The 26,084-nt window shown below is 53.4% G+C and overlaps 10 protein-coding genes and 1 non-coding gene across 11 annotated transcripts; 6 read left to right on the plus strand and 5 right to left on the minus strand.

The window, feature by feature from the left end:
- The first annotated feature begins 290 nt into the window (after positions 1–290).
- BO72DRAFT_444983 (AP-1 complex subunit mu) lies at positions 291–2,569 on the plus strand. Its single transcript, XM_040943940.1, has 7 exons — positions 291–347; positions 433–646; positions 713–841; positions 1,089–1,318; positions 1,428–1,917; positions 2,000–2,371; positions 2,450–2,569. The coding sequence occupies exons 2-7, from the start codon at positions 608–610 to the stop codon at positions 2,528–2,530; spliced, it is 1,341 nt and encodes a 446-aa protein (XP_040804992.1). The 5' UTR covers positions 291–347; positions 433–607; the 3' UTR covers positions 2,531–2,569.
- Positions 2,444–3,137, plus strand: BO72DRAFT_265899 (uncharacterized protein). The gene has a single exon (XM_040940164.1). It carries the CDS (start codon positions 2,705–2,707, stop codon positions 3,080–3,082), a length of 378 nt encoding a protein of 125 aa, XP_040804993.1. The 5' UTR covers positions 2,444–2,704; the 3' UTR covers positions 3,083–3,137.
- Positions 3,138–3,713, minus strand: BO72DRAFT_265898 (uncharacterized protein). The gene has a single exon (XM_040940163.1). It carries the CDS (start codon positions 3,544–3,546, stop codon positions 3,193–3,195), a length of 354 nt encoding a protein of 117 aa, XP_040804994.1. The 5' UTR covers positions 3,547–3,713; the 3' UTR covers positions 3,138–3,192.
- Positions 3,714–5,087, minus strand: BO72DRAFT_265897 (Rag GTPase GTR1). Its single transcript, XM_040940162.1, has 2 exons — positions 4,760–5,087; positions 3,714–4,691 (listed from the first exon to the last, which is right to left on the minus strand). The coding sequence occupies exons 1-2, from the start codon at positions 4,951–4,953 to the stop codon at positions 3,881–3,883; spliced, it is 1,005 nt and encodes a 334-aa protein (XP_040804995.1). The 5' UTR covers positions 4,954–5,087; the 3' UTR covers positions 3,714–3,880.
- Positions 5,088–5,659: 572 nt separating this feature from the next.
- Positions 5,660–7,855, minus strand: BO72DRAFT_444986 (URC4/urg3 family protein). Its single transcript, XM_040943941.1, has 4 exons — positions 7,118–7,855; positions 6,541–7,030; positions 5,889–6,481; positions 5,660–5,826 (listed from the first exon to the last, which is right to left on the minus strand). The coding sequence occupies exons 1-4, from the start codon at positions 7,454–7,456 to the stop codon at positions 5,743–5,745; spliced, it is 1,506 nt and encodes a 501-aa protein (XP_040804996.1). The 5' UTR covers positions 7,457–7,855; the 3' UTR covers positions 5,660–5,742.
- Positions 7,856–8,990: 1,135 nt separating this feature from the next.
- On the plus strand, positions 8,991–10,069 carry BO72DRAFT_265956 (uncharacterized protein). Its single transcript, XM_040940165.1, has 2 exons — positions 8,991–9,230; positions 9,284–10,069. Exons 1-2 carry the CDS (start codon positions 9,085–9,087, stop codon positions 9,654–9,656), a joined length of 519 nt encoding a protein of 172 aa, XP_040804997.1. The 5' UTR covers positions 8,991–9,084; the 3' UTR covers positions 9,657–10,069.
- Positions 10,070–13,012: 2,943 nt separating this feature from the next.
- On the minus strand, positions 13,013–13,124 carry BO72DRAFT_t56. Its single transcript has one exon. It is a non-coding gene; the product is annotated as a tRNA-Ser (tRNA).
- A 1,836-nt stretch (positions 13,125–14,960) lies between these two features.
- BO72DRAFT_370049 (UBA/TS-N domain protein) lies at positions 14,961–17,766 on the plus strand (the record flags this gene model as incomplete). Its single annotated transcript, XM_040940941.1, has 2 exons — positions 14,961–17,600; positions 17,665–17,766. 2 exons carry the CDS (start codon positions 14,961–14,963, stop codon positions 17,764–17,766), a joined length of 2,742 nt encoding a protein of 913 aa, XP_040804998.1.
- Positions 17,767–18,049: 283 nt separating this feature from the next.
- On the minus strand, positions 18,050–20,089 carry trm61 (tRNA 1-methyladenosine methyltransferase subunit GCD14). Its single transcript, XM_040943942.1, has one exon. It carries the CDS (start codon positions 19,979–19,981, stop codon positions 18,362–18,364), a length of 1,620 nt encoding a protein of 539 aa, XP_040804999.1. The 5' UTR covers positions 19,982–20,089; the 3' UTR covers positions 18,050–18,361.
- An 814-nt stretch (positions 20,090–20,903) lies between these two features.
- BO72DRAFT_369942 (NAD(P)H-dependent flavin oxidoreductase) lies at positions 20,904–22,099 on the plus strand (the record flags this gene model as incomplete). The annotated part of the gene is made up of 4 exons (XM_040940937.1): positions 20,904–20,946; positions 20,997–21,079; positions 21,153–21,881; positions 21,956–22,099. 4 exons carry the CDS (start codon positions 20,904–20,906, stop codon positions 22,097–22,099), a joined length of 999 nt encoding a protein of 332 aa, XP_040805000.1.
- Positions 22,100–23,136: 1,037 nt separating this feature from the next.
- On the plus strand, positions 23,137–25,115 carry BO72DRAFT_422193 (uncharacterized protein). The gene is made up of 2 exons (XM_040942802.1): positions 23,137–24,311; positions 24,387–25,115. The coding sequence occupies exons 1-2, from the start codon at positions 23,220–23,222 to the stop codon at positions 24,747–24,749; spliced, it is 1,455 nt and encodes a 484-aa protein (XP_040805001.1). The 5' UTR covers positions 23,137–23,219; the 3' UTR covers positions 24,750–25,115.
- The last annotated feature ends 969 nt before the right edge of the window (positions 25,116–26,084 follow it).

The following is a 26,084-nucleotide window of genomic DNA, read 5'->3' on the forward strand; positions in this document are numbered from 1 at the left end:
ACTGTCTAGAAAGGGCGTATGGTACAAAGAAAGAAAAGAAAAAAAAAGCCGGAGGAAATTTGGCAGCAGAAATGCGAATTTATAGTGTGCTTGGTGTCTACTGCGCTAGACTTCTTTGAGAGTAGCTCGGCTCCCTGAGAAGGCTTAGCGGCACGTGTCCTGATGCCTGAGGCGTGGTTACTTACCAGACGTTAAAACTGGTAATCAATGGCTAGAATGCGAGGGGGTCTGGTGTAAGGTTTGTATCAGGCCAGACGGACAGCCGCAATCCAGCCCATTGACAACTTTAGGTATGAGTTCACTAACTGCCTTAACTCTAAGGTCAGATACACCAACCATCTTGTACTGTACGTGTATCTTGTTGCAGCGCTGTTGATGCTTCTCCTCCATTGACCTCAACTGACATTAGCTCAAACCCCTCCCCTTTTCTAGATCCAACAAGCATGTCGAGTAACTAGTGGTCTGGCTGGCCTCTCCCGTTCACACTCGCCAGCGTCTCTCTCCCGCACCGACTCCCCTTCCCATCTCCATCTCCTTCCTGGCCAATTCTCACTCTTGACCACTTCCTTACTCCTCCGACGTCGGATTTCTTCCCATCCTTGTCGCCATGGCGTCGGCTATTTTCTTCCTGGATCTGAAGGGCAAGGTAAAACTACCCCAGCAGTGCCTCCGTGTCCATTCTCCCCCCCCTGGTACCTGACCGTCTTAGTAGACCCTTCTAGCCCGGAACTATCGCGGAGACATCCCTATGTCCGCGGTCGAGAAATTCCCTATCCTCCTCAGCGACGCCGAAGAAGAGAGCTCCGCCGTCGCCCCCTGCTTCTCCCACGAAGGAATCAATGTACGTATCGACCTGCCCCCGCCGCAACGCCGCCGCCGCCGCCGCAGGTGCGGCGCACACACATGCACCTCCCTATTTACCCCCGCTGTTCCCCGCAGCCCGCACCTAGTTGCTGCTGGCTTCGTACCAGCATCACTCATCACCCCCCTCCCATACCACCTCAATGCGTTCTTGCTTGGAAACGTGGTGCCTACCGCAGCTATATTTGGGATTGGTTCGTTTTTATTGATTATGGCATTCGGCATAGTACCTCTACATCCGTCACAGCAACCTCTACATCCTGGCCCTGACCAAGAAGAACACCAATGCCACCGAGATCCTCCTCTTCCTACATAAGATCGTCGAGGTGTTTACGGAATACTTCAAGGTGTTGGAGGAGGAAAGTATCCGGGACAATTTCGTCATTATCTATGAATTACTCGATGAGATGATGGACTTCGGGTACCCGCAGACCACGGAGAGCAAGATCTTGCAAGAGTAAGTTTCTTGGATCGGTCTGCTGCTTGCCCAAATAAAAAAGCACATGGCAGATTTTTCCTCAAACAAAAACAGCGGGGTGCTGACTCGGGGTGCGCAATAAATCCAGATACATCACACAAGAATCACACAAGCTCGAAGTCCAAGCCCGACCACCTATCGCGGTCACCAATGCCGTCTCCTGGCGAAGCGAGGGGATCCGCTACCGCAAGAACGAAGTCTTCCTCGATGTTGTCGAGTCCCTGAACCTCCTCGTCTCCGCGTCTGGTAACGTGCTGCGATCGGAGATTCTGGGCGCCATCAAGATGAAGTGCTACCTGAGTGGGATGCCGGAGCTGCGGCTGGGCCTGAATGACAAGGTCATGTTCGAGACCACGGGCCGCGCCACGCGCGGCAAGGCCGTCGAGATGGAGGATGTCAAGTTCCACCAGTGCGTGCGACTCTCGCGCTTCGAGAACGACCGCACCATCAGCTTCATCCCACCGGATGGCGAGTTCGAGCTCATGAGCTACCGGTTGAACACGCAGGTGAAGCCGCTGATCTGGGTGGAGTGTCTGGTCGAATCTCACTCTGGTTCGCGAATGGAGTACATGCTAAAGGTGCGTTGACTATCCTGAGAGAGGGGCAGATGCGATATTCAGGGTTGGTTGACTAACGGCACACATCCGCTACAAACGACAGGCTAAAGCGCAATTCAAGCGCCGCAGCACAGCCAACAATGTCGAGATCCTCGTCCCCGTGCCGGAAGATGCCGATTCGCCGCGGTTCCGCACCAACATCGGCACCGTCCACTACGCCCCTGAGAAGTCCGCCATCATCTGGAAGATCAAGCAGTTCGGCGGCGGCAAGGAGTTCCTGATGCGCGCGGAGCTGGGACTGCCCTCCGTCAAGGGCGACGACGAGCACGGCGGCGGCATGACGGGCGGCTTCGGCGGCAGCATGGGCGGCACCGGCCAAGGCAAGGCCAAGCGACCGATCAACGTCAAGTTCGAGATCCCCTATTTCACCACCAGTGGGATCCAAGTACGGTACTTGAAGATCACCGAACCAAAGGTATGTTGTAACGTCTTACTACATCCATTATAGACTTCTTGAATAGTTCGGTTCCCGCTAACCCGATGGCTTCGATAGCTACAATACCCTTCCCTCCCCTGGGTACGATATATAACCCAGTCGGGCGATATCGCCGTCCGCATGCCAGATGTACAATGATGTATAGCGTTTTCCAACCCTCCCACCCCCACTTCGCATGTACCGTCTTTTTTTTTTTTTTGTCTCTTCTTCTAGTCCAAATCAGATCTATTATAAATACTTTCTCCCCCCCCCCTGGCCCATGGATTAGCCCAGTACCTGGCATTCCTATACATAGACAGTCATGAAAATAGTATGGCTGTCGTGCTTTTTTCCCCTTGCTTCTTCTTTGAGTGTTGTTTGGGTAGGAAAGAGCCGGACGCCGGAGCAGCCCTACTCGCGACCTCTTTTCATTTCTCTCGGAAGTATGGTTGTATATCCCTCTTTCTATGTCCAGGCGGAAGTATTCCGTACTCAGGGTTTGGTAGTGCTGGCTTTGTAGTGTACATTCGCATCGTTGTCTCTGCTCTGCTGCCTCTTAGGTCTCAGGGCTCAGGTCTCAGGGCTCAGGTCTCAGGCCTCGAGCTCAGATGGAGAAGAATTAGCGGAAACGCTAACGGTGTTTGGTCGGCATCGAAGCCATCGTCGGCGGGAATTAGAATCGAATTCGGCCGAGAGAGAGCCGCCGGATAGACCATCCGTAGGGTTGATTACTAGGTACTTACTTACTCATGACACCACCTACTAACTTAGTGACTGGACACCCAATTGTGATTCCTGAAACGATGTAAAAGAGGATGACCCTAGGAAGAAAAGGAAGGCGGGCAGGGAATGAGAGGATTGAGAGAATATATAGAGATATGTATGTAGGCTATCGAGTTCTTGGGAGAATCAGGTATAGGAATGAATAGTTGGTGACGACTATGCCAAAGCATGCTCTGCGTGGGCATGGGAGAAGGTAAGTAGTGGGATGTGGTCGAAGAAGCGGGGAGCTTTTTATTTGTAAAGGATTTTTGGGCTGACAAGGCTTGGATACATACACAGATACATACAGGACAAAGGCTTAGGAGATTGACGATGCGGCGCATGCTAATCAGGTTTGGAGATTGAAGGGTATCTTTGAAGGATAGGAGTGTGGGGGGGAAGGGGAGTTGCATTGTGTGGTTCAATGCAGGCACTGAGATTTCTCCGGTCGGGGCCAGAGGAATTGGAAGCGTGGGAGTTGGCTAGTGGGTGTGGTGTCTAGTTTTCTTGGTGGTGCAGCAGGGTCGTTTGGGATGGGCTGGGATAGAGGATATAGGGGGGGTAGGGAAGTTAGAACCTCCCTTTTTGGCCCCTTTAGACAGGGGGATATGCTCCTTGTTATGGTGGATGTGAAGGTGGAGAGCCGCGCATACGCTTCTTCCACATCGGACGGACCGCGTGTCATTGCTGATGAACTCTTGATAGGGAGGTCAATTTGACCTCTTGGTCCATTGATTTAATGGTAAATCAATCATGCGCCCCATTGGTCCCGTCGGGCGATTCGACGGTAGGGAGCGGGAATCCATCGCCGTGGCCGGTGGCCGCCGCTTTGGAGAAGCCCTCGCGGGCGAGCATGGTGTTGAGGACGGCGCAGTTGTAGGCCGCTTCGCCGGGGGGCACCACCAAGAAGATGTAGGTGTTGTCCGTGAACCGGCCGAGGAAGACGTTGAACTGCGGAGTCTTGGTGTGCATGACGACGAACCCCGCGGACGCGGGCGTGGTGTGGGTGTTGCGGGCGGCGCAGTGCTTGAAGGCCTTCATGATGTTGGAGAGGCGCTCGTGGCGGTCGTAGATCGGGTTCATGTCGCCGATCTCGGATGACACGGACGTGACGGTGAGGAAGGTGGAGCGCTCGAAGAGGATGACCTCCTCGGCGTCCACGCGTTTGGCGAATGCGTGGAGGAACCGCTCGATGACCGTCAGGTTGGGGATAAGCTTGTGAACGATGCCGGCCCAGGCCTTGTAGAGAGACTGATCCCAGATGCTGCTGCCGAAGGTGTCGATGGAGAAGTGCTCCGACCGGCTGCGGATCATGGCGGATCGTTCGTCGTAGATCCGTTGCCGGTGCTCGGCCTGAATGAGGTCGAGCTTGTGAACGAGGCAGAAGACGTGGGCATTGGGGCTGTACTCCTTCAAGGCATTGATGATGGCGTTGTAGGTGTCGAGGTCGCGCTCGACCTCGCGGGACTCAATGTCGAAGACGTAGATGAGGACGGCAACGTCGGAGAAGATGTTGCCTCGTTGGGAAGCGAGGTAGGTCTCCATAAAGGCATCTTGTCTAGAATGAGGATCTTCGGTCAATGGATGGATTATTCAATGCAAGGCCCGAGGTGTTGATTGACCTACCCTCCGCAATCCCAAAGGTTAAGCGTGAGGTTCCCCATGAACTTGACATGACTATGCTCGACATCAATGGTGGCACCCAGGCGTCGGACATCCTTGGCCACGTAGTTGCTGAAGATAATTGATCGCATAGAAGATTTCCCCGAGCCACTCTTCCCCATCAGAAGAACCTTTCTCTTCTTCTTGCGGAGATCCATATTTGGGGGGGGGGGATTACTATCCCGTTGACCGTACCCCGCACTTGAGAGAAGGATAGAATCTCAGCAGGAGAGATCAGGAATGAGGAGGAGAGAGTGCTAATCAATGGGAGAAGAAAGGTAGTTTTCATCCATCTGAAAGTGGATCTTGCAAGGGGAGACTGGTAAGTGGGAGTAGAGAAGCTACAGAACGAAGGCTCGCTCAAGCAAAGGGCCGGAGGAGTTGCCCTCCCCGTCCTCCTCAAGCGTCATCGCTGTTTGGGTCAACAATGTTCCGGAGGCTGCTACCTTCCAGTCACGTGCAGTTACACGCATCGGGTCATTTCCATCTTAAGCCTGGAGACTCACACGTGGGCTTCCCCTCAAAAGGTAGTCAAGATATATCATAAAGACTGTACTGTATGTACATACACTTGTACAGTTGTGCAGTTGTTGATACAAGTACTCGAGAATCTCTTTGCGACTTCTTTCAATTCATTCCCCTGTAATGATTGATGTAGAATGTACAGACCAATATCCATGTGTACATGAAAAGTAAAATATCAGAATCCCCCCTAGTAGAATCAAATGTACAGCAGACGCCAATTAGGTATAACATTCAAGGCGTTCCAGTCCAGAATCGACCCGAATGGTGTTCTTCACACGCAGAGAGGGAGAACAGTAAATATGTAACAAGGCGAAGGAATATCCGGTCATCAAAGTCATAAGCACTTCCACCAGCCGTAAGGTAATCAGCAAACGCTAGCTGGCGGAGTCAGGTATCCAGGAAATCAACGAGGTATGCGATCATTAGAAAACAGTGCCGTCCGAGCGTATCATGATGGGAGGCTCCTTCGTATTGGGCCTGGATACTTCGGCAATCTCGCGGCCACCCTAGAGTTGCTTGTTAGCATGTTTTCACCTCAATAGGTATCAGACATGGATTTCCAGCTTACCTTCCATGAGCCTGCCTCTAGCATCTGTGCAAGTGTCAACTGGTCTTCTCCTACCAGCCCAAGCTGCCCGTTGACTTCTGACAACAGCTCGTCTAGGAAGCCAACAGTGACGGCACGCCACTCCACCACCACATCATCATCCGTCGAGAAAAGGGGCACAACCTCGACATTTGGCTGTCCTTTAATCTGAGCATTCTCTCTGTATGCCGTGAGCCCGCGCTCCAGGTCTTTCTCCTTCAGACTCAACAGTCCCATATCAATCAGGAGGCCGCCGTTGCGATATTCGGGAAGACCCGTCAGCAGTTCACTGCCCGCAAAGTGGATCTTCATCAATTTCGACATGGGAACCATGATGGAGTAGCAGAGCCATTGCGTCAATTTGTGGAACGGGACGATGTTCTCCCAGGGCTGTGCGGGTGGCGATTTAGGTAGATCAGAGCAGGGCCATGCGTCTCCGATAGACAGGCCGTCGATCTGCGTTCTCGAGGGAGGCCAGATCGGGGTGAGTCCGTCCATGAGCACACTCCAGAGGGTGGTGATAGGAACGATCGGAACGGACGAGGCGAGTGTAGACGGGTGGGAAAGAAGGTAATCTGCATATCGTAGGTTAGCCGGTGTTAGGCAGAAGACAGACCGGTCGGTCTTCGCTTACCTAGCAAGTTTCCGGGTCGCGCATCGACGCCGAAGAAGTCCTGGTTGTTCAAAGCTTCAGAAAGTCGGATCAACAGTCCAGCGCGACCTTGAATGCCTGCAAGCGGGTTCTGCTCCGAGTGTTGCATTCCCTTAGCAAGCACCTCCACGGTAATCTTCTTCAGCCCAGCGCCGTCCACCTGACAGGGTTCGGTGGGGTCGCTGCTGAACAAGCCACTCTTGAACATTTCCAACGTAGCTACTGCCAAGCCTTCGCTGCGAGAGTAGATCTTGCCCGACTCCTTGGATTTGTAGGACCATCCGTTCCCTGCGCCCGCATCAAGAAGAACGGAGACGACAAACAGATCGATCAGCCGACGGGTCCGTTCTTGCGCGTCAATAGTACTAGGCCAGGACTGAAGCAGTTGGTTGACGCGGGGTCGGCCACCCACGTCAAAGTGCTGCCAGCGTCCATGAGGAGGAATCGCGTCGTAGTCGGGAGCATAGTCTCTCTAGAAGGAACCAGCTTGGTTAGCACACCGAATCCTGAGACAAATACGACGGGGGGGGTCCCCAAAGTGCGTGCAGTTTCCTCTTACCTTGATGATAGATACAATGTACGAGGCAGTGGCAATGAATTTGCTCATATCAACATCAAAGTGGTTGAGTCTGTTTCTCTTCGCCTTGTTGAGAACGTATGAGCATCGTTCGCGGACGGCGTGGATGCTCCGCAAATAAGCTGCGGGATCCAGGGCTGGATCGGGCGGTTTGGCAATCGGCATCTCTGGTATGGAGGCAGGCAACCCGCTTCCCTTATACCCGGGGGATCTCAACGATGCACTCGAGGTACGGGCACTGTTGGCGGAGGCAAAGGATTCCTGCTCATCCTTCTCACTCTGGATCGAGTTCTTAGAGTCTTTGCGCTTGAAAAGACCCATGGTGGGCGGAGAGTGTGTTGGTTGGTTAGAGTGGGTGAGCGGGTGGGCGAGATAGATGGATGAAACAAAGCGCTCAGAGAAAAGGAAAAATAGTTTGTTTTCCGTTGAAGAAGTCGAGGATGGTAAGAACCGAGGAGAAAGAACGATAAAGTTCCAAGGCTAGACTGAACGTCTGGTGTCAGCAGCAGAAGTGCCGAACGCAAAATTGGGCACCCAGAAGAGAAAAAAGGTCGTAAACAGAACGAAGAGATCTGCAGTGGTTGCTCCTGGCGGGCGAGAGTGAGAGTGAGGGGGAAAGAGAAAGAGAGAGACTGGAGTGACGGAAAGGAAAAAAGGACAGGGCCCTTAGTTTTTACATATGAGTTTACTTTTGGGATCTGGCTAGCTGTCTAGATTTTGCTTTTCTTCTTTTAATCTGAATGTGAATTTTATTTTTGGGGAGGAGGGGGGGGAAGAGGGTGAATCATTTTTACATGAAATTACCATGTTTTCTTGTCATTTCTGTGCCTAGAAGGATTTTTCTTTTGTATTTTTATTTTTGTTTTTATTTTTCCATTTCTTATTTATTTTTTTTTCTTGTTCAAGGTTAGCAAATGGAGGGGGAAAAAGAGTCAAACTACTAATAATAAGGAGGGGAAGTAATAATAACAATAATAACGACAACAGCAACGACAGTGTAATACAGAGCGGGGGCAGTCGAGGGGAAAGTCAAGCTTAGAGAGCATTGGGAAAGTTAGGAAAGGTTAGGAAACTTAGGAACCTTAGCAGGGCTACTAAGACCTCCCTCATTGGCACGAAAAGGACCGGGTAATTGAGCCACGGCCCTCTCTACGGCGCAGAACCAGTAACCTAGTCGAGTCTCGGAGTCGGAGGTGGAGAGCTTGGGAGGGGGAAGTTGTTTAAACCGGCTGCATGGCGGATTTTAGTCTCTGATAGAGACAGATGGGTTTTGATTTCTCTAGTCAGTCTAGTCAGGGGGGGCCATACAGTGAGTGCATACTGCATACTGCATACTGCATACAAACCAACTGTTAACCAAGTAAACATAACATAACAGGAGGCAACCACCGACAGTCCATGGAGCTGATGTTCAGTCAGACCTAATATTTCTGGACCCGCAAACCAACTGGTGCTTTTGAAGACCTGAGAAGCTGAGGGGTCAATGAGTTCATTCAGTTTATACTCCGTAGTGTGATTGATGACCATCGAGGCAACACATCCGAAGCTAGTGATGAGGTCAGAGCCGTCGCAATCTCACCCTGTTCTTTATCTAAAGTCCTAGATTTGTACTTAGTAGTACTTGTAGATTGTAGATTGTGCAGTATGTACTACTGTACTGTGTGCCCTAAACCTCCTGCGATGCATGGCAGCTGCATCCATCTCAGTACCGCATACAGCTGCAATACCGGACTTTGCTGTATTATACAGTAAACTTCTTCTCTGGTACCATACCATACCTAATCAATACCTTCTCGTCACTACAGGACCACCCAGTACTCGTACTAGCTTAGTTGTCTCCAGCTTACTTTTTCAGGAGTACCATGCGCCCCTCAAGGCAGCTATCAAGTCGGCCACTGTGTTAACTCGTTGAGTGCCAATTTCCCAGGTATGGGGCATCTGCTACGGAAATGGATCCAAGAGGGGACCGCAAGACGCAGGTCGAAAAGGCCACCTTCAACCCCCTCCCCTCTCCTCCCCTCCCCTCCCCCCGTGCTACGGCCGACAGACAGGCAAGTCGGCTGTCCTGGACCCAGATCGATGGAACCAATGAAAAGTAAGTTTAACTAGTGAGGATCAGAGAAAAAACTGGTAGTCTAAGAGGAGCAGGGTGAGCACGGACAGACTCGCGCTCAAGGCTGTTCCGGGTCTTGGAGTCTTGTCTCTTGCGCCGCCGCCCTCTTTTCCCCCTCGCCCCAGTCATGCGGATCTAGCGGTTTGCCGGCAGCCATTTTCTTTCCACTCACTGCACATCAAGGACCTCGCTTATTTTCTGCCACCGTCTATCTTAACTCGATTAGGAATTACTACAATTGCATCTCATCTGAAAGAAATGGAAAGGAAAACAAAACCTTCAAAGACACCAAAGTCTGCGGGCGGGGCAGAAAGCGTAAATGGATATGAAGGGTTCTGTTGTCGTTGTTGGTGGTGGTGGTGGTGGTGGTGGTGGTTATTGTTGTTGTTGACTTTGGGGCTTTGTTGACTGCTGTGAGCGATTTCGGCGGATCTTCAGCACATACCCAATGAAAATTCAAAAGATACAAGCCTACTCAAGTGCCAGCTTCGAATTACCTTGCTGATTGACCGAACCTAATTCGACTTGCAAAAGCTCCCTGGTATCCGCGCGGATAACAGCCGAGCCCACCTCATTTGGGTTTCTACCCTATCGGTTGTTTTCCCCTTCCCTCGGGGACGAACACAGAACACAGCCCTGAGAACAATTGCTAGCGATGAAAAAGGCGACAACCCGAGGGCGTGCGCCGAGAGGTTAGCCAAGAACACAGGGGTTTTCGCACTGTGTGGGTGTTGGACGCGGAATGCGATACACTGACTGTTTCGCACTATTGACCCAGTAAGTAGAATCAACGCCCTTTCATTGCCAAATATGCGCATTTTCATCTCATAAGAGATTGACACACTACTCCAGCTTTGCCAGCGCTAGATGCCCCTAGCGATAATGACCAAGCTTTAGATCCACTGCCAGTGGCAAATCGGTCCCAGTCGAACCCGACACGGTGGCTGGAGACGGCATCAAGCGTCTGGGTACCAAGAAAGGCCTCTTGACTCTGACACATACCCGTCCATGGAGTCCGTCTTAGATTACGGATATCCAACCTTTGCCACATTTAGCACCCGGAATTATTGTATCACCCATCTAAGCCTCAATCCCAGACCCAAATAAGCTACTCGAGTAGGTCGGAGCCTCGGAGGTAACTTATCGGCCCCAACCGATGATCTACAGGTGAGTCCGTTAGCAGAAACATGGAAATCCGATGCTCAGGGTTTTCACCTCTATGCAGGTTTCTTCTCCCACTTGGTTGTCGGTCGCTGTAGCAGGCAAATGCGAGTCAGTGACCGGAGCCATTATAGGGGAGAATCGCAAATAGTTTGCTCCTGCGGGGCGCCGTTCCACACCAACTCGAGGATGATCATGGGGAAGAACCATATGACCCTCGAGTATTATTGAGCATTGACTACTTACTAGCCAAGGATCTAAGGCCCCTGCTTTCGACTATGGGCCATTTATGAGCATCACTTGGCCTTTGCACCAACTACTAAGGTCATTACATCATCCGAGCCGTCTCTCGCGTCCTTCACGGGTGAGTGCGAGTCGTCATGCTATCACTAATTCACTATTGTAGTGGCACCTCGAGACCTGAGTCTAATTCGGTACTAGCCTTTGTACTAGATCGGCAACTCTATTTGCATACTAGGTAGTCATCCACGAATGCGCGCTCCGAACGGGGACGATGCGCCGATGCGCGCGGCTATGGCTTGGAGTGAACCTTATTGACTCACGCTTCGGCCGGAACCTCCTCCACACCGGCGTCGATCTCAAACTGCAGCTTATGTGTGCGAGATGTGAGTTTGTGACAACCACAAGTCTACAACTCATGTTCGCGTCAATATGCAATTCGGCTGACATGTTTTGCTGGTGTGCGAATTGCCCGTGGGCTTTGCGCGACAGTACGTGGGTCGTCGCGTATCTGAACCATGGATCGCAACATGTCCAAGCGCCGCCAAAAGTTTGGAACGGGGATCTGCCTGGGGCAACACTGGGAACAGCTCTTGACCGTGCTCGTGTGTGTGGGACACATATCCACTGTCAGTGGATACTGGATGTCAATGCCCGTGTGAGGCTGTCCCGCTGCAGATGAGCCGATAAGTCTCCTGCAGAGCGGGACTCAACATCAGCTCTGGTGCCCAAACCTGTCAATGATCCAAGAGGCTGACTAGAGACGCTGAGCGAGAGTACTACTCGTAGCGCACTTCGGTCGCTGCTTGGCTCGACTGCGTTCAATCAGATATCGACGTTTCAACGCTACAAGCTGTTGATGTGGAGAGATGAGGTCTGCTAGCCCGTTGATGAGACTACCATTCGTGACAGGATGTACTGCACCATAGGAGGTATGTCGTACACTTGCTTCATATCTTCCCCACAGATTCGAGTGCATTGTGATAGGCTCACCGACTGATAACTGCCGCTTGATCGGACGATCATCGGTACATCCATGCTTGGTTATGTGGTCACCTTTGTCACTTCAAAACGCCCAAGCCACCGACGTGAGCTCGAGCTAGAACATGTCCGTTGCGATAAAAATCCCCGCATTGGGGTCTTTGTTGGCGAAATTATTAGGTGGTCTGATGTTCTATACATCCGTAGGACTTCACTGTCTTCTGACACTTATACTTTGTGGGCAACAATTTGGAAGGCCTGCAGGCACTCGAAAGCAGCGCCTTGTTTAATAATGCTCGGCTATTACTCGCCATACACTATGCGGTATGCCTTGCGCATGTTCTGATACCATGGGGACCGTGAATTCAGCCCGGTGCGCAGGAATACTCGTGCTCGGACATTACCAAGTACCTGCTTCTCGTCTGGAACGGGTATCATACCGCCCGCTTCTGACCCTGTTTTCAGCACCGTGGGTACAATACTATACCATGACTGACCCATGAGGGAGAACTGCCAACGGCTGAGGGTAAACTCAGTATGGTAAATCCATTAGCCGATAGAATAAATTTCCGAAGTGCATTCTCGCGCGTTCCCTCAAGTCGTAACACTGATATTGTCTCTCAACTCCTGTTGTCTTGTGTGGCCATAAGTACCATCCTCGCTTGTCGTTTTGATTCCCTGATCGGGGAACGTAATCAATCCTACTTAGCGGCCCCACCTCAGGGTACCTCAGGCTCCCAGCTCAAGTGGGAAAAACAACATGTGGCTGACAGGCTATACTATTTGCGCTCGGGTACCCAGCCTCTCTACCTCGGCCAAGGACATGCATCGTACGACACTGTGGACAGCTTTCTAAGACTTGACGTATAACTCAGCTAGCTCAATGGCTTCCGATCAGAGACACATGCTTGACCTCTTATAGCAAGACACTACTGCATAAGCATGTACTGTGTAACTATGTACTAGACCAAACAGTAGACCCTCCTGGCTTTCACCATGAGCCGGCGTGCCGCTAACGCAGAGGGACACGGTCCTGGCCGTCCTGCTGGGTCTGCCGGATTACATGCTTTAGGTTCATCAGGTAGGCGTGTCAGAATACGGGTACGTACAATGCGTTCGGTCCTGTATTTACCCAACTGTACGTATGCTTGCTCTCCAGGGAAGGAATGCACCAGCCACGCTGCCAATTTATATGCTAACCATCGTCAACTGCGTGGGTAGAGTACGTTGGATCCGTGACCTGCGCCATTAGACCCTTGAGATCTCTCAAATCGAGAACCTCGAACAACCACCATCGTAGGACTCCGGCTCTCATACATCCTTCCCTGGTGTGTCTCGCATAAAGCGCCTGGGTCATTCGACGAAAAGAAAAAAAGAGCAATCGACAGCGCTGGGATTCGAACCCAGGCACCCGAGGGTATGAGATTACTAGATCTGATGCGAGAAGCACACAGATGTTCAAGTCTCACGCGTTAACCACTCCGCCACACTGCCATAACTTGGAAAAAGTGCGAAAAGACGCCATACAGGATCCGCGTCGATAGTGCATCACGTGATACGCGATAGCTATACGATTGACCGTAGCCCAGTATACCTTATTGACAAAAAGCATATCGTAGTTACTTGCTCCTGGCTGTGTATTTTCGAGGGGAAGCCTGTAGTTGTGCAGCTGAGCAGCTTCTTGTTTACCCTTGTAAGAAATGGTCAATACCCCCCCGCAAACTCTATTCGTCGCAGTGCTTATCCACTCCGGGTATGATCACCGCCGTCAACTATTGGCAATGCGCGTCCCTCATCTAAATGGCTCCTGTCAAATTTCGATGGACGGTAATTCTGGAACATAGAGTACCTTGCTGGTACTTTGTATATTAACTGTTGCCCTGTCATGTGAAGACTTTTGAGTTCCAGCCATGATACTTGTCAGTTGCCAAATCGTTCGAAGCAACCCTTTCATGATGATAATCAAACACACTAGTTCTATGCCACAGATCTGAAGGCAAACCAGCCTTATAATTCAGACCTCCAGTTTCACCGTGAGAGCCTTCCCGCACAATTCTGCGAGTCTCGTGCATGCAGCACTCAATTCGAAGCGCGGAGATGAGCTTCATCGAATCTCCGTCGACACTAGACCCGAGAACGAACAGCGCACCAACGGAGCAGCCTGGAAAAGCTCTGGTCAATCTATCTTGTCATTACGAGACCTCTCGCCTAGAACTTCCCTTCACTGAGGGTTGATGATGCTGATGGAGTCACCGAGAGCCACCGGGACCCATCCATCCAGACCAGCTCTGCCCAATTCTGGCTAGGGTATATGGAAGTATGGACGGCATCGGAAAAGTTAGGGTTAGGATGCTAAATCTGGGCTGGAGTTTCCACTTTCTCCAGAACGAATTGCCGCGCTGTTTGGTCGGCGTCAGACCCGATTGCAAACCTACGGACCGTGTCATTCTCCCATTCGGGACGTCAGGATGTCTGTTCTCCACCGGCTGGAAGGAATCCACTGCTGATCTGCCTCCTTGTGCCGTGACAGATGGGCTTTCCCTGCCGCTCCCAAGGGTCAGAGCCGGAATCCCTGGTCAAGTCTTCTCCGGGAGTGTCTGTGACTCTGTAGCCGTAACTAAAGCGGTAGAAGCCCTCGTCTATCCTTTGCATATATCATTAATCTGCTGCATGGCACACTAATTCGGACACTCTGCCTACGTACAGTAGCATGAGTATGAGTCCAAATGGAAGCTCAGATCCTCGTCCAATGCGTTGGACACGATCTTACTTGTAAAAGACCTGATGTCTCTTCTACTCTCGTTTCCCCAGATGAGAACTTTTCCAATCTAGCAGAAATTTCCGAGACAGTCAATAATCCCTGCAAAGCCTGATCTAGCCAAAAGGGTCTCTAAGACTAGATTCGAAACCCAATGTCGTCGATAGGTTAGTAAGCGGCTACGGAGGCCGAACGCATAGTCACGTGGAAATGAGCACACAGCCACATCATCTCAGCCACGTCAGCCACGTCAGCCGCGGTGACGATCGCGGCCCTCCAACAGCCAGGGGAAGTTGGCGACAGCCGCGGATAAGGCCATCGGACTACTCTACCTACCATTTCTGACTCTGAATTCGGATGCAGAGCCTGACACTCTTTCATTGAACCCACTGTGACCTTAGATTGCGGCTCAGATCCCCAAGCTCGCCTCATTGCCGACTCATTCTACTCGAACCGCCCCCCGCATGGTATACTACGTTCATGGTGGGTTCACCCTCACCTGCGAATTACTTCTCCGATCCTAATTCCAAGCGTCTAGGCCCAAGCCCATTGATTCCTCACACCCGATCACAATGGATGACTTAAGCGGTCTGAACTGGGCGTCTACCTCGTCCAACAATGACGCCCGCAAGCCTCCCCCCATGAGCTCGGGTTCTTTATTCCAGAATGTCCGTCGCAGTGAACTATCTGGCCGATCCACGCCGTTATCTGCATCCTCCGGCCCCTCCAATCCGCCGTCAAAGTCCGCAACGCCAGATAAAGACAGCTTTGCAAACCTGGTCTCCTTCAATGCAGCTAGCGCGAACAAGAATCTCTCGCTCCTCGAACAACAAAAGCAGCTAGAAGCGGACAGGGCCAGAAAGGAGGCGGAGAAGAGATCCCGGTTCGAAAATCAATATGGGGGACAGAACAACCAGTTCTGGGACAGTCTTGAGCGAGGGGGAACCCCGGCAGCCTCGGTGCCTGCCACTGCCACGGGACAGCAAAGCGCAGCCTCTGCCGATGAAGATGATATACTTGCCGCCTTCAGTGCATCCGCACCCGTAGATGCCTCGACGCACTTTCCTGTACCTAGTGCAAGCCCTGCGCCGCCGGTCGGAGCAGGCTCCTCTCAGGCTAGCCATAACGGAGCAGGCGCACCGCTGCACGGAGGCAGCAGTATGGCTTTCCCCGACGACGACGATGATCCATTTGGCCTCAACCAGTTGAAACCTAAGCCCGCGCAACCATCGCAGCAGTCCCAAGCTGCCAACGATGATGACGATTTCCTTGGTTTGTTGGGTAAGCCAGTCTCTGAGCTTCCTCGGCCAGAGCCTCCCGCCAAACCACCTACACCCCTGGAGGCCGAGCATCATGCTCCATCCCCGAGACCTACAAGTGGGATTGATCACGCCATCGCGGAGCTTGTTGATATGGGATTCCCTGCGGATAAAGCCAGCCAGGCCCTGCGCATGACGTCATCTGGTACGGATGTTCAGGCGGCTGTTGGCTTGCTTCTCACTCAGGCGCATGAAGAATCCCGTCAGAAGTCCAGGAGTAGGCCATCCGGAGGTGATCGCGCCCCCGCTCATGCTGAGAGAAGTAGAGAACGGAATGAAAGACCTAGCCGCGATGTGCCCACGTGGATGCAACAAGAGCGGTCCCGGAGCAACAACCGCTCGCCAATGTCCGCGGAAAAGGACCCGTCTCAAATCGCAGCCGCATTTGGAAATAATCTGTTGAAGACAGCGAACTCTCTATGGAAGACTGGCAACAAAAAGCTGCAGCAGGTGGTCCAAGATTTCAATGTGGATCATGATCCCAGCCAGCCGCGATGGATGAGGGAGACACCCGCTCATGCTCATGGCGAACCTTCTGTTGATCGTCCTCGCGAAGATCGTTCGCGAACTTCTACGCAGCCCCAGGCACGGTCTGAAAATATGACCGATGAAGCATTATTGCTCGAGTCAGGCGGCCCAGTTCGTTCATCACGAAACCCTGCACGGTCGAACGATGGGCCTGCGCCTCGCACTGCCAGCACCAACGTCAGGCGACAGCCGTCTCCGCCAAGGGATCGGCCGGTACAACAGCCTGCGTTCATGCGGCAGACACCGAGGAGTGAAATGAGGGATCCGAGGTCCCGTTTGACAAAGTCTGCTGTGGAGGAGCAATCGGCGCAAGCTTACGTTAGCCCGGCAAGAAGAAAGCGCCCTGTCACTCAGTCCCCTGCCCCGGAGCCGCAAGTCGACCTGTTTGATTCCGCAGCTCCAGTTCCAGCTTCAGCTTCAGCTTCAGCGCCGAAGCCGAAACCCTCACCTTCGCCCGCTCAACCCTCGCGTACCTCCACACCAGCTAAAGCTTTACCCACCCGACCCAAGGCTCCGGCACGATCAATCCCTCCCGTGTCGCCACAAGCACTTTCTTCGACCCATCGTCAACGCGAAATCGCCGCGGATGCTTACAAGCGGGGCGACTATGGTGCCGCACACGAAGCCTTCTCCGCAGCTCTGACACCTTTGCCAGATACACATCCCATTACCATCCTTATCCGCAGCAATCGCGCCATGACGGCCCTGAAGGTTGGTGAGCCCAAGGTGGCAATCGGAGACGCGGATACCATGCTGGAGTTGATTGGCCCAATGAAGGGCGAAGGCGAGAGCATCGACCTCTGTAATGGCGAGGCCGCCAAGCCGATGAAGGACTTCTTCGGCAAGGCGTTAATGCGCAAGGCCGAGGCGTTGGAACAGCTAGAGAAATGGACCGAGGCCGCACAGACCTGGAAGCTCGCGGTGGAAAGTGGACACGGAGGCAGCACGAGTATCCAAGGTCGCAATCGCTGCGAAAAGGCCGCCGGGATCAGCAAGCCCGCCGCTAATCCCGCCGCGCCTGCCCGACGCCCACCTGCTCCTGCGCCGAAGAAAGCAGCATCTGCTCTGGCCGATCTGCAAAGCTCATCTGGCACCTCATCAGAGGCCGTCACTCGCTTGCGAGCCGCCAACCAGGCGGCCGAGCGCGCCGACGAGGAGAAATTCGCCTTGTCGGAAAGCGTCGATGCCAAATTGGCGGCGTGGAAGGGCGGGAAGCAAGACAACCTTCGGGCCTTGCTGGGCAGTCTGGATAGCGTGCTCTGGCCCGAGGCCGGCTGGAAGAAAGTCAACATGTCCGAGCTCATCATGCCCAACAAGGTCAAGATCCAGTACATGAAGGGCATTGCCAAAGTGCATCCCGATAAGGTGGGTAACAACCTGATATGTTCATGCCTCATGATCGTCTTTCAGCAACTGACTCTTCATCTAGATCCCCACAGATGCCACGACCGAGCAGCGGATGATCGCCGGTGCAGTCTTCGGCGCCCTAAACGATGCTTGGGACAAGTTCAAGAAAGAAAACAACCTGTAAAATAAAATACATAACCTCGGTTTTCGCCCATCAGTTTCCCTCCGATCCCCCATGATTACCTTTTCTCCTTGTCAGCCCGGCCTCAGACGCTTTCCCAGATCCCTTGCTTGGGTGCTAAGTGATCTCATCCATGATGTTTTTCAACATACACAAATTTCATATTCTCCCTTTTTTCTCTCGTTGTACTCTGACGGCTGCTGACGACGAAGCTCCATGAAATATTTTCCCATTTTAGCATTTTATTTCTCTTGTACATAGATAGAAACTAGAAACGGGGGCCGGGGGTGGGGCCCATTGGGCAGGGCATCCATCCCCTCGTGTGTGAGTTTTTTTCTGATGGCATGAAGATGAGATGCACATTGTAGACTCTCTCGAATCGATCGATCTCCACGCAGAAAACCGAGCACATACTTTCCACCTCTCTTGTTCTTGCGACATGGCTGGCCAGGCTTGGTATACCCATCCTATTGGTATGGGGTATCCGTGTACATCAACCACTACATAAACATCCCTGGTGGGTTTGGAGGACAGGACAGTATTACATCGCGTCTGGGAAGATAGGCCCTAAGCTTTTTTGTTGATAAGGAAAAACTAACTAAGCTTCTTCAGAGGCATCGGCCGGCTTTTCCCCTCCTGCTACTACCTCCTGCTGCTGCTGCTTCTGCTGTTGCTGCTGCTGTTCCTCGGCCTCCTCCCGCTGCAGTTGCTCGCGCTTGAGCTGCTTCCTTCCCTTGGGCTTGTCAGTTTGCATGGGCTGATCGACGCGGTGCGGGGGCCACTTGTCGCGGCATTTCTGCTCGTCTTCCTCGGTCCACTCGCGCGGCAGGACGGCGAAGACCAAGTAGGAGGTGTGGGTCTTCAGGTTGTCTTCGGTGCGATGGACGAGACGCCCTTGTTTGTACAGCGGGATGTTGCTGGAGGAGGAGGTGGTGGGGGGCGCAGCATGTTCCTCCTTTGCGGGGACAGCCGGTCCCGAGGACGCGGGCAGAGGGGTATTGGCGGTGGTGGTGCTATTCAGAAGGTCATCCTCCTCCTCCTCCTGCTGCTGCTGCAACTCGCGATACTTGCGGGAGTGTTCCTCGACGTGGCGCATCTTGGCGACGGCCTCGTCGACGGACTTGGGGAAGACGACGGCGCCGCGCACCTTCTCGTACTCGAGCCCGACCTTCTCCCGCTTCACGTCGATCCGGTGGTTGTTGACCTCCACCATGGAGATGTCCAGCCACGACAGCTGCCGCAGCACGCTCACCGTCCGTTGCACCTGCTCCAGGCAAGGGGAGAATGTGCACAGGTAGACCGGCGACGTCGGGTCCAGCGGCGACTCCGCGCCCGAGGCCGGGTGGCGCACGAGGTGCTTCAGCGCGAGCCAGGGCGCTGGCAGATCCAGGAACACCGCGTTGGCCTTGGGCGAGGTCCCCGTCTCCGCGTCCCCGACGAGGAACCCGTCCTGGTAGACGTCCCGGTGCGTGACGTGCACCAACCCGCCCAGGCCGTGTTCCTTGAGCTCTTGCCGGACCTTACCGACGCGCTGTTCGTGGAATTCGAAACTGGAGACTTGGCCGAGGCGTTTCTTGTTGGGTAGTGAGGTGGAGGAGGAGGATGAGGATGAGGGGGGTGGTGTCGTGTCGTCTGCTGTTGTGGTTGTGGGGTATCCGTTGAAGACCGCTCGGACGGCCGCGTGCGTGAACGAGCCGCTGCCCGCGCCGGCCTCGATGATCGAGCTGCCCGGCCGTGCGCGCAGCCGGTGCAGGATGTAGCTGTAGTCCGGGGTGTAGACGACCTGGGTGCGGTGCGGCAGGGACATGGTCCACAGCTCCGGGGTCGGGTAGACGAGGTGCAGGAATCCACTGGCCGCGGCGACGGCGGCCTGCGGCGAACCGGATGGGCTGTCGTTGCCCCCCTCCGCCGAGTCATTGGTGGTGAGCTCGTCCGCTTTGCGCTTCAGCTGCCGGTTCTTCTTCTGCGGGCCGCGGCCGCGGCGCGAGCCCGTGTCGACCTTCGAGGCGATGATCTGCGAACCCCATGGTTGGCCGGTGAGGGTGGTGTGCGGGAAGGAGCCGAAGCGCGTGGTCGTCACTTTCCCTTCCTTGTAGCCGGCGTTGTCTTCGTCGTGGAGCTGGAGGACGGTCGGGATGGCTTGGTCGCGGCGGAGGTGGAGGAGGGCAAGCTGGTTGAGCTGCGAGTGGGAGCCCGGGGTGAGAAATGGTGAGGCCATTTTCTTTGGGCTGAATATGTGGGTGACCGCCGAGGAGGAGCGAGGATTGACCTTGGGATGCGATGGAAGTGTCCCCGTCGCCGAATTGAGGGCTTCAAGGCTACTTTCGAGCTTCTTCGACTTCTTCAACTTTCTTTTGCGACGGCGGCGTCACTTGCTGAAGATCCTCCGTTCTATACTCGATTGGGATATTGGCTTAGGGCTTAGGGCTGTAGGTGTGGAAGGCGGTGAAGGGTGCAGAGGAGACGGCGCTGATTGGTTCCGTTCGTCTGTCGGCTGTTTCTACTCCATCGTCAACAAGTTTCGCTAGGTATCAAGAACGTTCCTATAGTTCAGAGGCTCTGGATAATGGGTTGCATATTTGTTCATATCTTGAAGTCTATGCTCAGTACTACCTCTTGCTATCTGAATCTCGAGAAATTGCCCCGAAGGGGAGGGGCTGTGATCTCGGAGATTCATATCCATCATCTGATGAACTCGTCCATCACATGCTGCAAACTCCCCCCCCGAAAGAGTCGATAACATGCCCATGAATACTGGGGTCAGGAACTAGAAACAACATACCAAGAACGTCCGGGGTCAAGAAGGTCTGGCTTGGCCTGGACTGTTTGTGCTAATCAATTCAAAATTGGTCATGCATCCATGCTCACTGGCCTTTGTTGTCGCCTCTTTCTATTACTGATCATTAACCTCGGGGCGCTGAACCTCGGCAACTTTGCTCTTCCCCACAAGGGGTCTCCAACGTCTTAACGCGGCTTTCCCCAGACTATCCCCAGCTATCCAAGACCGTTAAATTTCGGATCCCCTTAGAAGATAGAGATATTTGGTTACAGTCCTTACTCGGTGTTTTCTCGCGTCATCTGAACCCATCGCAGCATTTATCCCATAACACTTTAGCCGGTGGAATCGGTCGGCCGTCAACATGCCTTTCAACACCCTTCTTACCAGGAAACTAGGCATTACAGGTACGTCCAGAATCAACAGACTGTCTGGCTCACCTGCTGATTATTTCAAGTCCCTGTTGTCCAGGGAGGTATGCAATGGGTTGGATACGCTGAGCTCGCGGCGGCAGTCAGCAACGCAGGCGGTTTGGGAATTGTACGTATCCGCGATCGCCTCAAAATCAGAATACGAAACCAAGAAAAGGCTAACCCATGGAGAACCTACTCAGCTCACTGCCCTCACACAACCCACCCCGGAAGACCTCCGCAAGGAGATCCGCAAATGTCGAGCCATGACCAAGAACCCCTTCGGAGTCAACCTGACCCTGCTCCCCGCCCTCGTTCCTCCCGACTACGCGGCCTACGCCCAGGTGATCATCGATGAGGGAATCAAGATCGTCGAGACAGCCGGAAACAACCCGGGCCCTGTGATCCAGCAACTCAAGAAAGCCAACATCATCGTCCTGCACAAGTGCACGACGATCCGCCACGCCAAGTCCGCCATCAAGCTGGGCGTCGACTTCTTGTCGATCGACGGATTCGAGTGTGCGGGCCACGTCGGCGAGAATGACATCACCAACTTCATCCTCCTCAGCCGAGCGCGCCAGGAGCTCAAGGTGCCGTTCATCGCCTCCGGGGGGTTCGCCGACGGACAGGGGCTGGCGGCGGCGATGGCCCTCGGAGCGGAGGGCATCAACATGGGAACCCGCTTCATGTGCACGGTCGAGGCGCCCATTCATAAGAATGTGAAAGAGGCGATTGTCAAGGCGGATGAGACGGACACGGCGTTGGTGATGCGCCGCTGGACGAACACGACCCGTCTGTTCGGGAATAAGGTCTCCAAGGAGGCTCTGAAGGTGGAACGGGAAAGCAAGACGGGCGAGTTCAGCGAGATTGCCCCCTTCGTGAGTGGCAAACGAGGTCGTGAGGTGTTCCTGACCGGTGATGTCGATTTTGGTGTATGTTGTTCCTCTGCCACCCTCTCTCCTTGCGGTCTTCGGAATCTCCTGGCCTCCGGCTAACTTTATCTTAGGTATGGACTGCCGGTCAAGTCATCGGTATGATCCATGACATCCCGACATGTGCTGAGCTTCTCGAGCGAATCGAAAAGGAGGCCGTCCAGGCGTTGGATCGGGTGAGGTCGTTGCACACAGCAACGGCCCAGAGTAAGCTGTAGAAGAGCCAACCTGATTGCTGACTGGACGGATCGAGAGGGTGCTACAGTACACGCGGGATATGTATTACTTTTAGTTCTTTATGTAAGGAATTAGACTTCATCTCCGTTTTTTTTTTCTGCGGTATAGTCTTTTTTTCCCGTCATGTATACACAGGCGTGCTCACCCTTGCAGAGCGATGCGCTCTGTCAAGGGATGATGGAGGAAGGGGTGATGCTGAACGAAACAAAGTGTCTCGCCCTCGCCCATCACCCTGCGACCAGTCAGAAATAGCACGATGGTGCCAAAACGTTCTCCTTGATCAACACATGATGCATACCCCGCGGTGATGCAGCTGGGCCCTCTCCTTACATGCCCCTCCCAATACGCCGGAGGATTGCGATCACCAGTCTACTGTACTCCGCATCAGCATCATTGTATGGTCTTGGAAAACGCCGACCTAGCACAGAAGAACTGCAGAGCTGCTGGCGGGTATACCGGGTAACGAGGTTACAAAGCAGCTGCACTGAATCACCACTCGGGATACTGGACGGCTATCATGATCTTATTCTGGACTTACCCTCCTTGCAGCTATTCAGTCAAGTCAAGGTCTAGACTAGACGTTGTGATACTTTGTACTATGTCCGGTTCGCTGACTAGAAGCTCGTACGGATTGATCGTCTACTCGCAATGAAGCCTCTTGGGTATCTGAGACCCGGCGAACTAGCCTCCACTATAGTGGCATCACGATGCTATCACCACCTTACCAATATTTGCAGCAGGGGCACACTCTACTCGACAAGACCTGTATCTCGCCTATCGCAATCACACCCTCATATAGGGGTCAATGCAAGAGTTATCTTGACCTTCAAAACCCCCAGCGTCCAGTAATCTAACCCAACTCAATAAATCCTCCTATGACCTCAAGACAAAAGATCGAGTTTGGAACTTTATTCCCTCCCCTCCCCTCCCTGTCCCGGAAGTATCAATCTCCCCGACAACGACCACAAAAGAAAGAAAGGATAAACCCAAAATCAGCATTGAGACAACAAGTCCCAGCGGAGTCGGTAGCAAGTGACCAGAGCCCGACGAGAATCACGAAGGAATACTTCAACAGCAACAATCCCCCACCTCAGAATAATCATGACAAGATCAAGCGTGAACTCCGACCTCATGCGTCGACCCCGAAACATGGGGGTTCTCTCCACGCTCCTCCTGCCCTGCATCCAGGTGCGCAAGCTGCGACGCTCGCGCCGCCAACGTGATCACCATACCTCGTGGTCCTGCGCGGGAATCCCCGAGTTTGAGGAGCAGCACCAGCACCAGCAGCAACTTCAGGGAACCACCGAGAAAGAACTTCATAACCAAGACACCGAAGGGTACACGGAGCTTTCGAGCTTCCCCGAGAAACCACAACAAGCCGCAACAACAGCAGCAACAACAACAACGCTGACGCACACGAAGTCCATTCGCCTGGTCAGCTGTGCGGACTCGGAATGCTCGACGCTGGGGCCGGACGATGGTCCGATTCTGGAGAAGGATGACGAGGCCGGGGACCAGGAGAGGGAGGATTTCCTGGCGGGCAAGGAGAGCGCGTCCGAGAATGGGAATGCGACTATGTTGTCGTTGCTGTCGGATGAGGAGACGGATGTGGAACAGTCGAGTGGTGGCGGCAGTCCGCCGCTGGTGCAGAAGGTCATTGCCATGGAGGTGGTCCCGTCTTCACGGCCGCCATCGCGCGCTGGCGCTGGTACTCCAAAAAGCAAAGATGATCTTGATCTGGAGCTGGCGAGCCGTCGGGTCCCCCAAATTCCAGCGGCTGATCGACGGCCCCGGCCGGCGAGTATGGAGGTTCACTCTTCTACCGGGGGCGCGCTGAAGCTTCCCGAGATCAAGAGTCGGATGATCGACGATATTCCGGAGGATGTCGAGGGGGAGATCGTCGGCGTCAAGGTCCGGCCGTTGAGGCAGGCTGCGAGGAAGAGTGCGGTTCTGAAACCGACGGTTCAGGAAGAGGAGGAGGAGGAGGAGGAGGAGGATGAAGATGACAAGAAACGCTCCTCAACCTGGCGACTCAGTCAACGCAAGTCAATGATCGAGCTTTTCAGTCTTCTTCAATCCACCGCAGCAGCCGTCGCCGCGGCCCCGAAGTTCTCGAACCTCAAACTACCTCTCACTCAGAGGTCGCCCTTCCGCTTCTCCACCAACGCCGTCGTCGATGAATCGCCCTCCTCGGTATACTCCACCGCAGCCACCACAACCTCACCATCTCGATCAGCAGCAGCACCACCACCCACAACGCCAACCAAGAAAACCAAGCTCCCCTCCCCAACACCACCCACGCCTCCCCCGAAATCCCCCAAACAACTCCTCCAACAACGGCCCCTCCCGCAGACCCCGCAACGCAAGCCCCGACACAGCAGCTTCCAAGAGCAAATCTCACCCCCAACGGTAACCTACCGCACCACTCCAAGCCCAAGTCCCACCAAGAAACAACGCCGAATGGGCACCGTCCTCTTTCCTCTAACCTCCTCCTTCCGTCCCAGCGGTGGTAACAACAACAACAACAACAACAACAGCTCAGACGTGACGACGATTCCGACAACCAACCCTCCCTCCCCTTCCCGTCGTCAGTCTCATCTCCAAAAAAATGCACAGACTCTTTTTTGCTAGCCACGGAGTTCGGGGTACCGGTGCAGGGGTTCGGGTTCTCTTTTGTTGGTGTCTATGGTCTATCTCGGGGGGGTTGGTCGCTTCTTTATTGAGGGCTTTGTTCGGCTTCTGAGGACTTTTCTGTTACTTGTAACCCAAGTTTTCCCCCCTGTATCACTTTTGGGTTTTCTCTTCTCTTCCATGGTGTATTTACTTTCTTTGAGGTGATTGTATCATCTGTTTTTATGGGGGTGTCTACTTTCTTTAGCTGTGTGTGTGTGTCGATTAGTTCCGGGCCTGATTGTTAGTTATTTGTTGATCGAGTCTGGGGTGTACCTTCTAGGGTTCTATTTCTGTGACAGTTGCTGGGTAGGATGACTACGTATCAAATACTACACCTTGCTCCCTCTAGGTCTGAAGATGGAATGGACTGAATTGAGTTGGGAGAGAGAGAGAGAACAGTACGGACATGGCAGGAGCTTGGAAGTTTAATCATCATCATCATCATCATCATCATCATCATCATCTATCTGTTTCTTGTATACTACCACATGCACCTTCATTGATATCCACGCAGGTAGCTCGGCGGGATCATCAAATCCCTGAACCAAGACACCTTCTTCCAAAGTTTACTTACTGTATTTGAGCTGTGGTCCTGCACACGTACAATGGAACACGACTGACTCGCAACTCGCAATTCACTGCCTACTTTCCTACTCGATGATCGACCTCGATAGGAGTTTCCGTAGGATAGGGCCGACCTGCGGGTTCGGCTTTGCCTCCCGCTAACTTATGTTACCAGCCAGCCTTTGATATGCGCCGAGAGCCTCGGTGATCCGATAATCAGAGCTAAGCCTATGCAGGCAGCGTGCGTGCAGGGTTTGTGGGAAAGGGTTTAGTGAGAGGGATCCTGAAAAAGAAGGCAGTGGAGTGGTTAAGGTTTCTTTTTCAGGGGAATGCATACGGAATAAGAGCGTGGGTTGTTGTTGTTGGTGTGGTTCTGTGTAGAGGAGCGGGTGAGTAAGGGGGAGGTACTACTGCTACTGATGTTAGGATGCTATGTGATTTGGCTTGGTGGTACATGGGGGGGCCAGGCCGGGGCGTGTCTTGTGGGTAGGGCTCTGCTGTGAATGGTGGCTTGAAGGTAGGGTAGTTCAGTTCGGTGGTTGAGGATGGTTCGTCGGGGGAAAGTTTACCGTTCTACCTACCTAATAGAGTACCCGCTCAGTTTAAGTGGTCATTCTATCTCAAATAAGTCAATGGGTGAGCGGGAGTTTTAGTGAGGGTAGGTGAAAATGAGATCAGCCCGGGGAATTATAAAGGGAGAGGTGGAATGTTAGTAGTGATTGAAATTGC

This window comes from Aspergillus fijiensis (genome assembly GCF_003184825.1).
Source record: "Aspergillus fijiensis CBS 313.89 unplaced genomic scaffold BO72scaffold_7, whole genome shotgun sequence".
Lineage (NCBI taxonomy): Eukaryota > Fungi > Ascomycota > Eurotiomycetes > Eurotiales > Aspergillaceae > Aspergillus > Aspergillus fijiensis.

Excerpts from the sequence above, each read along its gene's own strand:
- BO72DRAFT_444983 (XM_040943940.1), top strand. The coding sequence starts at position 608 with ATGGCGTCGGCTATTTTCTTCCTGGATCTGAAGGGCAAG. Across the intron at positions 647-712 it reads TCCTGGATCTGAAGGGCAAG|ACCCTTCTAGCCCGGAACTA; the intron begins GTAAAACTACCC and ends CCGTCTTAGTAG. Across the intron at positions 2,372-2,449 it reads TGAAGATCACCGAACCAAAG|CTACAATACCCTTCCCTCCC; the intron begins GTATGTTGTAAC and ends TGGCTTCGATAG.
- BO72DRAFT_265899 (XM_040940164.1), top strand. The coding sequence starts at position 2,705 with ATGGCTGTCGTGCTTTTTTCCCCTTGCTTCTTCTTTGAGTGTTGTTTG.
- BO72DRAFT_265898 (XM_040940163.1), bottom strand. The coding sequence starts at position 3,546 with ATGCAACTCCCCTTCCCCCCCACACTCCTATCCTTCAAAGATACCCTT.
- BO72DRAFT_265897 (XM_040940162.1), bottom strand. The coding sequence starts at position 4,953 with ATGGATCTCCGCAAGAAGAAGAGAAAGGTTCTTCTGATGGGGAAGAGT. Across the intron at positions 4,692-4,759 it reads AACCTTTGGGATTGCGGAGG|ACAAGATGCCTTTATGGAGA; the intron begins GTAGGTCAATCA and ends TCCTCATTCTAG.
- BO72DRAFT_444986 (XM_040943941.1), bottom strand. The coding sequence starts at position 7,456 with ATGGGTCTTTTCAAGCGCAAAGACTCTAAGAACTCGATCCAGAGTGAG. Across the intron at positions 6,482-6,540 it reads GCGACCCGGAAACTTGCTAG|ATTACCTTCTTTCCCACCCG; the intron begins GTAAGCGAAGAC and ends TACGATATGCAG. Across the intron at positions 5,827-5,888 it reads TAGAGGCAGGCTCATGGAAG|GGTGGCCGCGAGATTGCCGA; the intron begins GTAAGCTGGAAA and ends AAGCAACTCTAG.
- BO72DRAFT_265956 (XM_040940165.1), top strand. The coding sequence starts at position 9,085 with ATGGATCCAAGAGGGGACCGCAAGACGCAGGTCGAAAAGGCCACCTTC. Across the intron at positions 9,231-9,283 it reads ATCGATGGAACCAATGAAAA|GGTGAGCACGGACAGACTCG; the intron begins GTAAGTTTAACT and ends TAAGAGGAGCAG.
- trm61 (XM_040943942.1), bottom strand. The coding sequence starts at position 19,981 with ATGGCCTCACCATTTCTCACCCCGGGCTCCCACTCGCAGCTCAACCAG.
- BO72DRAFT_422193 (XM_040942802.1), top strand. The coding sequence starts at position 23,220 with ATGACAAGATCAAGCGTGAACTCCGACCTCATGCGTCGACCCCGAAAC. Across the intron at positions 24,312-24,386 it reads TCGATGAATCGCCCTCCTCG|AAAACCAAGCTCCCCTCCCC; the intron begins GTATACTCCACC and ends ACGCCAACCAAG.